The 14,014-nt window shown below is 41.8% G+C and overlaps 1 protein-coding gene across 1 annotated transcript; it reads right to left on the bottom strand.

Annotated features, from left to right (window-relative positions):
• LOC109237343 lies at positions 2,184-12,191 on the bottom strand. Its single transcript, XM_019403642.1, has 5 exons — positions 11,999-12,191; positions 8,511-8,593; positions 7,018-7,428; positions 3,804-3,990; positions 2,184-2,203 (listed from the first exon to the last, which is right to left on the bottom strand). Exons 1-5 carry the CDS (start codon positions 12,189-12,191, stop codon positions 2,184-2,186), a joined length of 894 nt encoding a protein of 297 aa, XP_019259187.1.

Below are 14,014 nucleotides of genomic sequence, written 5' to 3' on the forward strand. Positions count from 1 at the left end.
GACAAATTCTGGCGACAGCGTGGGAGCTGCTATTTCTCAATTTGGTTCCTAATATTCTTTTATTTTTATTTGTACCCATTTTCAATCTTTTTTTTTCTCTTTCTATAATTGATCATCTTGTGTTTTTAGGTAAAATCAAAATTTAATAATAGATAAATCTTCATAACAAGTTTGATATGCTATTCCAATAAATTATTATAACATGATAATTTGAATTACTAGTGTAAATTTTTTAATATCATCAGTGTTTACTATTTAAATATTTATTTTTATACTATTTGAATGATATATCATAGTCGTGGTTTAGAGGATGAGGTGGAGTCTTGAAAAAGTGAAGTATATTAATGTTCAAATGCAATATATGAATAACAATGTGTGATAAAGAGTATGAGTTTGTATTTAGTTCAAGTGTAAAAGCCTTATAATTATACTTCTTTATTTGACAAAAAATATTAAAAAGTTGAAGTTAATAAGGATTTTTCAATTTTTTTTCCACTTTTCTATCAGTTGCCACAATTGACAACTGAACATGTAATGAAACAATGATGAAGAGCTCCAGTTCATAAGTATGAGATATTAATCATCAGTCAATCTTTAGTTAGTCTACAATTGCCACATAATTAGCTCTGTGAAATCATCCATGTACAGTTAACTTTAAGTGACCCCAGAGGCCAGAAATAGCTAAATAAAGAATATTTCAGTATAATATTCACCCACAAAATCGATAATTAACATAAAGCACATACGATATTATAACCAATTATTGATATTTTAATATCTCTATTTTTTTTTTTTGCTGGATACTGTAGTTGTACGAAAGGAAATAGAAAGACTATAGTGTAGGCACGTGTGGTTTTAATATGAGTGAATCGTGTGCTGATGTTCGAATTTTTGTTATTGGATAACAATATCAAAACAACGTGCTCCTCACATATGAGGAATTTTTAGAAATGACTATTGTTTAGTGACTATTAACTTTCTATAGCTACTATATACATAATTATTTTCTGTAGCTACCTTTCAGTTGTTATGGTAATGTATTCGATATATTTGAATACAGTAGCAAAAATCGGTTAAAAAATAGGGCAGTCCAGCTGTCAGCCGCTGTATTCACATGTATTCATACCATGTATTTATGAATACAACGTAATAATAAGTCTCTCTAGTTATTTAATAGCGGAAAGCTGCTAATTTAACGGGATACACTCCTAATATAACTCACCTAAATCAATTATAACACACAACATTATCAATCCAATTAATGAGAAGATTATCAGACACTAAACACCAAAAAACAAAGCATTCTTCAGAGTTTCAGTCCCTCTTCTTTTTTCTGATACATTTCGATTTTTTTTCCTGACATTGTTCGAAGTTCTGCTGGGATTTGATACAAGTATCTACAGAAATATTTTGAAATTCGATTTTCTGTATATGAATACATCATGTATCTATGCCGGATACAACCTGTAATAGTAACCTACTGCCTGCATATTTCGTAATAAACCTAGTGCTTGCATTATGTTGTATCTAACAGTCGTGTTCAATATATTCAAGTTTATTTGTATTCACAATATTTTATTTATTCCTAATACATGGTATTACTGCTTTATTGAGTATATTTCATTGGTTGTATTCATTGATTTTTTATTTGTATTGAGAGTATTTTACTGTATTTCACAGTATTATTTTTTGAAATACGGATGGGTACAGTTAGGTTGAAAATACAGATGAATACAGTTAGATTGAATGCATAACTAATTGATGAATAACATCAAAATGATAGAATGTCACGACCCGAATTTCCCACCTTCGGGGCCGTGATGGCGCCTAACATTGCACTCGCTAGGCAAGCCAACGTTACAGAATATTACACCATTTTCCTTTATCATTTTATAATTAAAATTAAACAGGAAATCAGCGGAAATAAAAGCGAAAGTACATGCTTTGACTAATTACTCTATACTAATAACGAACGTAGAAATAAATACCACCCAGAAACTGGTGTCATAATTCACGAACAGTCTACGAATACTACAAGTATTGGTTTGAAAGAAAAATATACATATGTCTCGTAGAAAAGTAAAACAGAATGAAGTAAAGATAGGAGGGGATGTCAGGGCCTGCGGACGCCTGCGGGACTACCTTGGGTCTCCTGAGTGCAGCGAAAGCAACCAACCTCTCGATCAACCACTAGCTTCGAAATCTGCACAGAAAATGCAGAGTGCAGTATCAGTACAACCGACCCCATATACTGGTAAGTGCCGAGCCTAACCTCGACGAAGTAGTGACGAGGCTACGGCGGGGCATAACAATATATATAACCTGCAACAGTTTATACTAAAACCGAAAGGAAATACAGAATGAAATAAAACAGTAACTTGCATTAAATGAATACGAAATCCGGTCGTTCTACCAATATACTCAGCTATAACCAGTCCTTAAGGGAATATCAACACCACAATCCGGAACCTCACCAGAATATGAATACATAAACAACAAATGATGCGGCGCACATTCCGATCCCACCATATAATCAATAACAGTATAATCATTCATCCTTATTACTCCTTGTTGTGGCGTGCAACCCGATCCCACCAGTCTACCCTTATTACTCCTCAATATATCACCCTTATTCCTCTTGTTGCGGCGTGCAACCCGATTCCACTTGTCCACCCTTGTTACTCCTTGTTGCGTCGTGCAACCCGATCCTACCAGACAATCACATTCACCCTTATTACTCCTGTTGCGGCTTGCAACCCGGTCCCAATATATATATCAGCACCAGTCACAAAATAGAGACAAATATTTCACAAGTTAACGCAAATCCTCCACAACACTTATACCTCAAACCAACACAAGGTAATAGCATTACAATTATGAAACTTCACCAGTTAAAACTACACAGCGAGACCAACCAAAGTGCACCATGAAGCACCAATAAACCAACAGTGTAATATAATGGAACAATGGAACAATTTACAACACCAATAGAGAAACAACATTAAACAATAAGCAATTAGACATGGAAGCATCAGTAAGCAAGTAGCAAGTAAAACATGAGAGAAAAATATAGGGAAATGGGGCAAGGGAACAGGCTATACGTGCTCGTCACCACACCTATACGCCACACACATGGTATTTCACATAGCAAGCAAGTCGTGGATCCCTAATCCCTCAAGTCAAGGTTAGACCAAACACTTACCTCAAGCCAACGGGTAATTCATAGCTCAAATACCGCTTTACCTCTTGATTCCACCACCAATCTACTCGTATCCAGCCATGTTTAACTTAATAACATCAATAAACCCTAAAGAAACTAATTCCAATGCATAATTATAGATTTCCCAACATTTTCCCCAAAAAGTTAAAAATCGACCCCGACCCCGCTTGGTCAATACTCGAAATTCGGACCAAAACCCGATTACCTATTCACCCCCAAGACCGGATATACAATTGTTTTTGGAATATGACCGCAAATTGAGGTCCAAATTCCCAAATTTCGAAATTCCTAGGTTCTACCCAAAAACACCCGATTCCACCATGAAAAACCCTAGATTCTAAGATGAAATCTTGTAAAAAACGAAATAGATTGAAAGAAATAAGTTAAGAATCATTTACCTATGATTTGGGAAGAAATGGTCTTTGGAAAATCGCCTCTTGAAGTTTAGGTTTGAAAAATGGGAGAATGAGTGAAAAATCCCGTCTAATTCCCTTTTTGCACAGTTGCAGATGTCGCATTTGTGAGACCAGAGTTTTGCGATTGCGAAGCTCGCAAATGCGAGACAGGCATCGCAAATGCGAACCTGCCGCATTTCTGCTACTGTCGCAGTTGCGAACTTTTGGTCGCAATTGCGATGATTCCCTCTCCCTGACTACTTCGTATTTGCGAAGGTTGGTTCGCATTTGCGAACCCTGCTGGCCCAGGACTTCTTCGCAATTGCGATGAAGACCTTGCAATTGCCATTCCTGTCTGGCTCGCAATTGCGACGCCTGATCTCGCAATGCAATAGCTGAAGCATACCAGCAATATTTCCTAAGTCCAAAATCATTCCATAGCCTATCCAAAACTCACCCGAGCCCTCGAAGCTCCAAACCAAACATGCACACAAGTCTTAAAACATCATACGAACTTGCTCGCGCGATCAAATCGCCAAAATAACGTCTAGAACTATGAATTCAATACCAAAACATATGAAATTTTCAAGATAGTTCAAACTTTCTATTTTCTCAACCAAAGGTCCGAATCACGTCATATCACTTCCGTTTTTTACCAGATTTCAAAGATAGGGTATGAATATCATAAACGAACCTGTACCGGGCTCCGGAACCAAAATACGGGTCAGATACCAACAATATCAAACATTATTCAATTTCCAAAAATCATTATATTTTTCAGTTAACAATTTTCTTTAAAAATTTGTTTCTCGGACTAGAGACCTCAGAATTCAATTCCGGGCATACGCCCAAGTCCCATATTTTTCTACGGACCCTCCCGGACCGTTGGAACACGGGTCCGGGTCCGTTTACCCAAAATGTTGACCGAAGTCACTTAAAATCATCTTTTTAAGCCAAAAATCATCTTTTCTTAAATTTTTCACACAAAAGCTTTCCAGATACGCGGCCGGACTGTGCACATAAATCGAGGAGAGATAAATGGAGGTTTTTAAGGCCTCGAAACACAGAATCGGATTCTAAAACAAAAAGATGACCCTTTGGGTCATCACATTCTCCACCTCTAAAACAATCGTTCGTCCTCGAACGGATATAGAAAAGTACCTGAGTCGGTGAAAAGATGGGGATATCTGCTCCGCATATCGGACTCGAACCCCAGGTAGCTGCCTCAACAGGCTGGCCTCTCCACTGCACATGAACCGAAGGATAACTCTTCGATCTTTACTGACGAACCTGCCGGTCTAGAATAGCTACCAGCTCCTCCTCGTAGGTCAAATCCCTGTCTAACTGGACAGTGTTGAAGTCTAACACGTGGGATGGATCGCCGTGATACTTCCGAAGCATGGACACATGAAACACTGGATGCACAACTGATAAACCTGGCGGCAATGCAAGTCTGTAAGCCACCTCTCCCACTCGATCAAGGATCTCAAAAGGCCCGATGAACCTAAGGCTTAGCTTGCCCTTCTTCCCAAACCTCATCACGCCCTTCATGGGCGACACTCGAAGCAACACTCGCTCTCCGACCATGAATGCCACATCACGAACCTTACGGTGGGCATAACTCTTTTGCCTGGACTGAGCTGAATGAAGCCTATCCTGAATGATCTTAACCTTATCCAAGGCATCCTGTACTAAATCATTACCCAACAACCGAGCCTCTCCCGGCTCAAACCACCCAACTGGCAATCGACACTATCTACCATATAATGCCTCATAAGGAGCCATCTGGATGCTCGACTGCTAGCTGTTGTTGTAGGCAAACTCCACTAACGGCAAAAACTGATCCCAGGAACCTCCAAAGTCAATAACACAGGCGCGGAGCATGTCCTCCAAAATCTGAATAGTACGCTCGGACTGTCCGTTCGTCTGAGGATGAAATGATGTGCTCAACTTGACCCGCGTACCCAACACACGCTATACTGCCCTTCAGAAATGCGAGGAAAACTGCGTACCTCGATCAAAAATGATGGACACGGGCACACTATGAAGACGAACGATCTCGCGGATATAGATCTCAGCCAACCGCTCCGAAGAATAGGAAACTGCCACATGAATGAAATGCGCTGACTTAGTCAGCCTATCAACAATAACCCATACTATATCGAAGTTCCTCTGAGTCCATGAGAGTCCAACAACAAAATCCATAGTGATACGCTCCCGCTTCCACTCAGGAATCTCAATCTTCTGAAGCAAACCACCAGGTCTCTGATGCTCGTACTTTACCTGCTGACAGTTCAAACACCGAGCTACATATGCAACAATATCCTTCTTCATCCTCCTCTACCAATAATGCAGCCGCAAGTCCCGATACATCTTGATGGTGCCCGGATGAATAGAATACCGGGAACTATGGGCCTCCTCTAAAATCAACTCAAGAAGTCCATCCACATTAGGCACACAAACTTGACCCTGCATCCTCAGAACCCCGTCATCTCCGACTGTAACCTGCTTGGCACCTCCGTGCCGCACTGTGTCCCTAAGGACAAATCAAATAAGGATCATCATACTGCCAATCTCTATTACGCTCAAATAATGAAGACCGAGAGAGTGTACAAGCTAGAACACGGCTGGGCTCAGAGACATCCAACCTCACGAACTGATTGGCCAAAGGCTGAACATCCAAAGCAAGCGATCTCTCACCGACTGGAATATACGCAAGGCTACCCATACTAGACGACTTCCTACTCAAAGCATCGGCCACCACATTGGCCTTCCCGAGATGATACAACATGGTGATATCATAGTCTTTCAATAGCTCCAACCACTTTCTCTGCCTCAAATTTAGCCCCTTCTGCTTGAACAAGTACTGCAACTCTTATGATCCGTGAACACCTCACACGACACGCCATATAGATAATGCCTCCAAATCTTCAGCGCGTGAACAATGGCTGCTAGCTCCAAATCATGAATTGGATAATTCTTCTCGTGAATCTTCAACTGCCGCGAAGCATATACAATAACCTTGCCATTCTGCATCAACACCGCACCAAGTCCAATACGAGATGCGTCACAATATACCGTATATGGCCATGAGCCTGTAGGTAACACCAACACCGATGCCGAAGTCAAAGCTGTCTTGAGCTTCTAAAAGCTCGCCTTACGCTCGTCCGACCACCTGAACGGGGCACCCTTCTGGGTCAACCTGGTCATCGGGGCTGTTATGGATGAAAATCCCTCCACAAACCGACGGTAATAACCCGCCAAACCCAAGAAACTTCCGATCTCTGTAGCTGATGTGGGTCTAGGCCAGTCTTTGACTGCCTCAATCTTCTTAGGATCCACCTAAATACCCTCTGATGATACAACATGACCCAAGAAAGCAATTGAACTCAACCAAAACTCGCATTTCAAAAACTTAGCATATAACTGACTGTCTCTCAAAGTCTGAAGAACGATCCGGAGATGCTGTTCATGCTCCTCTCGGCTGCGGGAGTAGATCAAAATCTCATCAATGAAAACAATCACGAAGGAATCCAGATAGGGATTGAACACCCGGTTCATCAAATCCATAAATGTTGCTGGGGCATTTGTCAACCCAAATGACATCACTAGAAACTCATAATGCCCGTACCGAGTGCGAAAAGCTATCTTAGGGACATCAGAAGCCCTAATCCTCAACTGATGATAGCCAGATGTCAAATCAATCTTCGAGAACACCTTGGCACCCTGAAGCTGATCAAATAAATCATCAATCCTTGGCAATGGATACTTGTTCTTGATGGTGACTTTGTTCAACTGCCGATAATCTATGTATATCCTCATCGATCCATCCTTCTTCTTAACAAACACCGGCGCACCCCAGGGCAGGACACTAGGTCTAATGAAGCCCTTATCAAGCAAGTCTTACAACTGCTCCTTCAATTCTTTCAACTCTGGCGGGGCCATACTATAGGGCGGAATAGGAATGGGCTGAGTGCCCGGAGCCAAATCAATGCAAAAGTCAATATCTCTGTCAGGTGGCATCCCCGGCGGGTCTGCAGGAAATACCTCTGGAAACTCCCGAACAACTGGTACGGAATCCATAGAAGGAACCTCAGCACTAGAATCACGAACATAAGCCAAATAAGCCAAACAACCCTTCTCGACCATACGCCGAGCCTTCATATAAGAAATAACCTACTGATAGAATGACCAGGAGTCCCTCTTCACTCCAATCGAGGCAACCCCAGCAAGGCTAAGGTCACGGTCTTGGCATGACAGTTAAATATAGCATGGTAAGGTGACAACCAATCCATCCCCAAAATGACATCGCAATCCACCATATTGAGAAGTAGAAGATCTACACTAGTCTCAAGACCCCCAATAACAACCACACACAAATGATAGACACGGTCTACAATAATAGAATCCCCTACTAGCGTGGACACATATACGGGAGCACTCAAAAAATCATGATGCACAACCAAATATGGAGCGAAATAAGATGACACATAGGAGTATGGAGACCCTGGATCAAATAGAACTGAAACATCTCTACTGCAAACTGCAACCGTACCTGTGATAACTGCATTGGAGGACTCAACCTCAGGCCTGGCTGGAATAGCATAACATCGGGGCTGGGCCCCACCACCCTGAACCATATCCTGCGACAACCTCCTGCTGGCTGACCTCCACCTCTAGCGGCCTGATCTCCACCTCTAGCGGGCTGACCCCTACCTCTGACTCCCTGACCCCTACCTCTAGCTGGCTGGGTAGGTGGTGCTGGAATCATGGCACGAGAACTCTGCTGCTGCGACTGAACACCCACTAGTCTCGGACAAGTCCTCCGGATATGCCATACTCACCACACTCAAAAAATCTATCTAAATACTGCTGCTCGGGAAATTGAGACTGACCCTGACGGGCTGGCTGACGCGATAATAACCCTGAAAAGGAGGTGCTCTGATGGGAGCTGGTGGTGCACTATAATCTGGATGCTCTGCAGGAGGTACATAAGGACCACGACCCCGTGAAGCTCCATGGGATGCCTGAAGCGCTGAATGAAACGAACTAGGATGATGGCCTCTACCAAAAGTACCTCGATCTCCAGATGAGGTCCCACTGAATCCACCGGAGTGACGAGGCCTCTTGTCGGACCCCTAACCACTCCCCGAGCTAAAACCATCTCAACTCGTCTGGCCATATTGGCTGCATCCTGGAAAGAAATCTCACTCCCTGTCTCCTTAGCCATCTGCAATCTGATAGGCTGAGCAAGTCCCTCAATAAACCTCCTCACCCCCTCTCTCTCGGTGGGAAGTATAAGAAGAGCATGACGGGCCAAGTCCACAAATCTGGTCTCGTACTGAGTGATGGTCATAGAACCCTGCTGAAGGCGCTCAAACTGCCTCCGATAGTCCTCTCTCTGAGTAATCGGAAGATACTTCTCCAAGAATAGCTGCGAGAACTGGTCCCAGGTGAGAGTTGGTAACCCAGCTGGTCTGGCCAAACAATAATCTCTCCACCATTTCTTGGCGGAACCTGACAGACGAAAAGTAGCAAAGTCGACCCCATTGGTCTCCACTATCCCCATGTTCTGTAGAACCTCATGGCAGCTGTCCAAATAGTCCTGGGGATCCTTTGAAGATGTACCGCTATAGGTAGTAGTGAAAATCTTGGTGAACCTCTCCAACCTCCACAAAGCATCCGAGACATAGCTGATCCATCACCGGTCTGCGCTACAACACCTGGCGGGACTGCCCCAACTGGCTGAGCTGCTGGAGTCTGAAATTGGGGAACCATCTGCTCCGGAGTGTGAGTAGTGGGAGTGTGTGCTCCTCCCCAAGTGCAAGAGACGGCTGGTGCTACTGGAAGTATGCCTGCCTGAGTAACACTCTCCATAAGGCCCACTAGACGGACCAGAGCATCCTGGAGTACCGGGGTAGCTATGAAACCCTCTGGAACCTGAGCTGGGCCTGCTGGAACGGTCTGGGCCGGAACCTCATCATCAAACTCAACCTGAGGCTCCGCCGCTGGTGCTGCTGCTTGATCTCTGGGCTGAGCCCTGCCCTTGCCTCGGCCTCTAGCACGGCCTCAGCCTCGTCCTCTGCCCCTCGTAGGAGCTGCCACTGGGGCTCGGGCTGCTGATCAACTGATGAAGCGGTATGTGTTCTCGCCATCTGCGAAAGAATAGAGTAGAAGTTCAATTAGCATTGAGAGATCAAACCGCACGACAGAGATGAATAGAAGTGAATTTGTTCCTAACTCAGTAGCCTTTGAGGGATAAGCACAGACGTCTCCGTACCGATCCCTCAGACTCTACCAAGCTTGTTCGTGAATTGTGAGACCTAGGCAACCTAATGCTCTGATACCAACTTGTCACTACCCGAATTTCCCACCTTCGAGACCGTGATGGCGCCTAACACTGAACTCGCTAGGCAAGCCAACGTTACAGAATATTACACCATTTTCCTTTATCATTTTATAATTAAAATTTAACAGGAACTAAATCAGCGGAAATAAAAGCGAAAGTAGATGATTTAACTAATTACTCTATACTAATAACGAAAACAGAAATAAATACCACTCAGAAACTGGTGTCACAATTCACGAACAATCTACGAATACTACAAGTATTGGTTTGAAAGAAAAATATACACCTGTCTCGGAGAAAAGTAAAACAGAATGAAGTAAAGATAGGAGGGGACGCCAAGGCCTGCGGACGCCTGCAGGACTACCTTGGGTCTCCTGAGTGCAATGAAAGCAACCAACTCTCGATCAGCCACTAGCTTCGAAATCTGCACAGAAAGTGCAGAGTGCAATATCAGTACAACCGACCCCATGTACTGGTAAGTGCCGAGCCTAACCTCGACGAAGTAGTGACGAGGCTACGGCGTGGCATAACAATATATATAACCTGCAACAGTTTATACTAAAATCGAAAGGAAATACAGAATGAAATAAAACAGTAACTTGCATTAAATGAATACGAAATCCGGTCGTTCTACCAATACTCAGCTATAACCAGTCCTTAAGGGAATATCAACACCACAATCATGAACCTCAGCAGAATATGAATACATAAACAACAAATAATGCGGCGCGCATCACTATCCCACCATATAATCAATAATAATATAATCATTCACCCTTATTACTCCTTGTTGCGGCGTGCAACCCGATCCCACCAGTCCACCCTTATTACTCCTCAATATATCACCCTTATTCCTCCTATTGCGGCGTGCAACCTGATCCCACCTGTCCACCTTATTACTCCTTGTTGCGGCGTGCAACCCGATCCCACCAGACAATCACATTCACCCTTATTACTCCTGTTACGGCGGGCAACCCGATCCCAATATATATATATATATATCAGCACCAGTCACAAAATAGAGGCAAGTGTTTCACAAGTTAACTCAAATCCTCCACAATACTTATGCCTCAAACCAACACAAGGGAATATCATTACAATTATGAACTTCACCAGTTAAAACTACACAGCCAGAGCAACCAATGTGCACCAATAAACCAACATTGTAATATAATGGAACAATGGAACAATTTACAACACCAATAGAGAAACAATATTAAACAAGAAGCAATTAGACATGGAAACATCAGTAAGCAAGTAGCAAGTAAAATAGGAGAGCAAAATATAGGGAAACAGGGCAAGGGAACAGGCTAAACAAGTAATTTGGCGACGCATAGGTGCTCGTTACCACACCTATACGCCACACACATGGTATTTCACATAGCAAGCAAGTCGGGGATCCCTAATCCCTCAAATCAAGGTTAGACCAAACACTTACCTTAAGCCAACGGGTAATTCACAGCTCAAATACCGCTTTACCTCTTGATTCCACCACCAATTCACTCATATCTAGCCATGTTTAACTTAATAACATCAATAAACGCTAAAGAAACCAATTCCAATGCATAATTATAGATTTCCCAACATTTTGCCCAAAAAGTCAAAAATCGACCCTGGCCCCACTTGGTCAAAACTCGAAATTCGGACCAAAACCCGATTACCCATTCACACCCGAGCCTGGATATACAATTTGGAATTCGATGTCAAATTAAGGTCCAAATCCCCAAATTTTGAAATTCCTAGGTTCTACCCATAAACACCCCATTCCACCATGAAAAACCCTAGATTCTAAGATGAAATATTGTACAAAGATGAAATAGATTGAAAGAAATAAATTAAGAATCATTTACCTATAATCTGGGGAAGAAATGGTCTTTGGAAAATCGCCTCTTGAAGTTTAGGTTTGAAAAATGGGAGAATGAGTGAAAAATCCCGTCTAAGTCCCTTTTTGCACAGTTGCAGATATCGCATTTGCGACCAGAGCTTTGTAATTGCGAAGCTCGCAAATGCGAGACAAGCGTTAAAAATGCGAACCTGCCGCATTTCTGATACTGTCGCAATTGCGATGATTCCCCCTTCTCTGACTACTTCGCATTTGCGAAGGTTGGTTCGCATTTGCGAACCCTGCTGCCCAAGGCCTTATTCGCAATTGCGATGAAGACCTCGCAATTGCCATTCCTGTTTGGCTCGCAATTGCGAGATCAGAGGCCTGCAACAGCTGAAGCATACCGGCAATATTTCCTAAGTCCTAAATCATTTCGTAGCCTATCCAAAACTCACTGAATTCAACACCAAAACACATGAAATTTTCAAGATAGTTCAAACTTTCTATTTTCTGAACCTGGTCCGAATCACGTCAAATCACTTCCAATTTTCACCAGATTAAACAGATAGGGTATGAATATCATAACGGACTTGTACCGGGCTCCGGAACCAAAATACGGGCCCGATACCAACAATATCAAACATTATTCAATTTCCAAAAACCATTATATTTTTCAGTTAACAATTTTCTTCAAAAATTTATTTCTCGGACTAGGGACCTCGGAATTCAATTTCGGGCATACGCCCAAGTTTTATATTTCTCTACGGACTCTCCGAGACCGTTAGAACACGGGTCCGGGTCCATTTACCCAAAAATATTGACCGAAGTCAACTAATCATCTTTTTAAGCCAAAAATCATCTTTTCTTAAGGCCTCGGAACACGGAATGGGATTCTAAAACAAAGAGATGACCCCTTGGGTCATTACATGGAACTAACAATGTATTTAAAAATGTTGTTGTGAGAACTCAAATACATATAAATACATCTAAATACAACAGTCAAAAATCATTGTACAAAATAAAATTCAGTGTATGCCTTATCGAATACATATAAATACAAGAAGAGAAAATCACTGTAGCAACTAAAACTCAATGTATGCGGATTCGAATACATATAAATACATCTACAATTAGGGTCATTAATTGCGTATTTTTGTTCTCCTTTCGGCTTCAATGGTTGCTGATGACCTTGCAAATAGAGGTTCATCTTGAGTGATTTGCAAATCGAAAGACGACCCTTCGAAATTGAGTGCTTTTGTGAGTATTTTGCAGAAAACCTTACAATGGTGAATATTCAAAACAAATTGTTGAAGAGAAAAAGAAGAAGCTTTAACCGGCCAAAAATCCAAAAGCTTTAATGATGAAATTTCCAATTAAACGTGAATGATGAAAGTTTCATGACCGTCGGATTGGATGAAAATGGTCACCGAAGTGAGGCAGAAAGAGATAATAATGAAAAACAATGAAAGAGCGGAAATTGATGCCATTATAGACCGTCTGTCGGAGGAAATCAGATCGTGGAGAGAGAGATAGAGGAGAGAGAAATAAGATACTATGCGTGATGTTGGGGGAGAATAAACTGAAAGAATGAGAGAGAAAAATATTAGACAACGTACTTAATGGCTTAACGGTAGAAAGTGACCATAAATACATATTTTTGCTATGAAAACTAAAAAGGTAGCTATAGAAAATAATATTTTAAAAGAGTTTTTGTTTATAATAGATAGGGTGCAAAACTTTGCTATAGGAGGTAAAATTTCATATATATATACTATATATATATCACGAACGCCCTTAGCAAAATGCCGTTAGCCTTTTTTACCTTTTAAAAGTTTATTTCATATTGGCAGAATAGCCTAAATGGCACTTATACTTGTCCCACTTTGTCATCCCGGTCCCCAAACTTAATGAAGTTTCATTTAGACACCTCTACTCGTTCAAAAGTAATATTTTAAACCCTTCTGACCGTGTGTGTTCCTCAATCGTCTCACTGTATTATCCACATCAGATAAAAATATTCCATGTCATTATTTTTATTCACAAAAATTATTTTTGGAAAAGAAAAAGTTGAATCCTAAAGTTTTCTCTCACAAACACATTCATGCCTTTCTCTCTCTGAAAATCAGCCATTAGTAGGGACTGAGTTTCCTTGATTCAAGAAATGCCGGTGGAAAGTTGCAATTTGAGAGGATTGAGGGAATCAAACCCAGATTACAAGTTCTGGA

The sequence above is a fragment of the Nicotiana attenuata genome, chromosome 1 (assembly GCF_001879085.1).
Source record: "Nicotiana attenuata strain UT chromosome 1, NIATTr2, whole genome shotgun sequence".
In the NCBI taxonomy this organism is placed as follows: Eukaryota; Viridiplantae; Streptophyta; class Magnoliopsida; order Solanales; family Solanaceae; genus Nicotiana; species Nicotiana attenuata.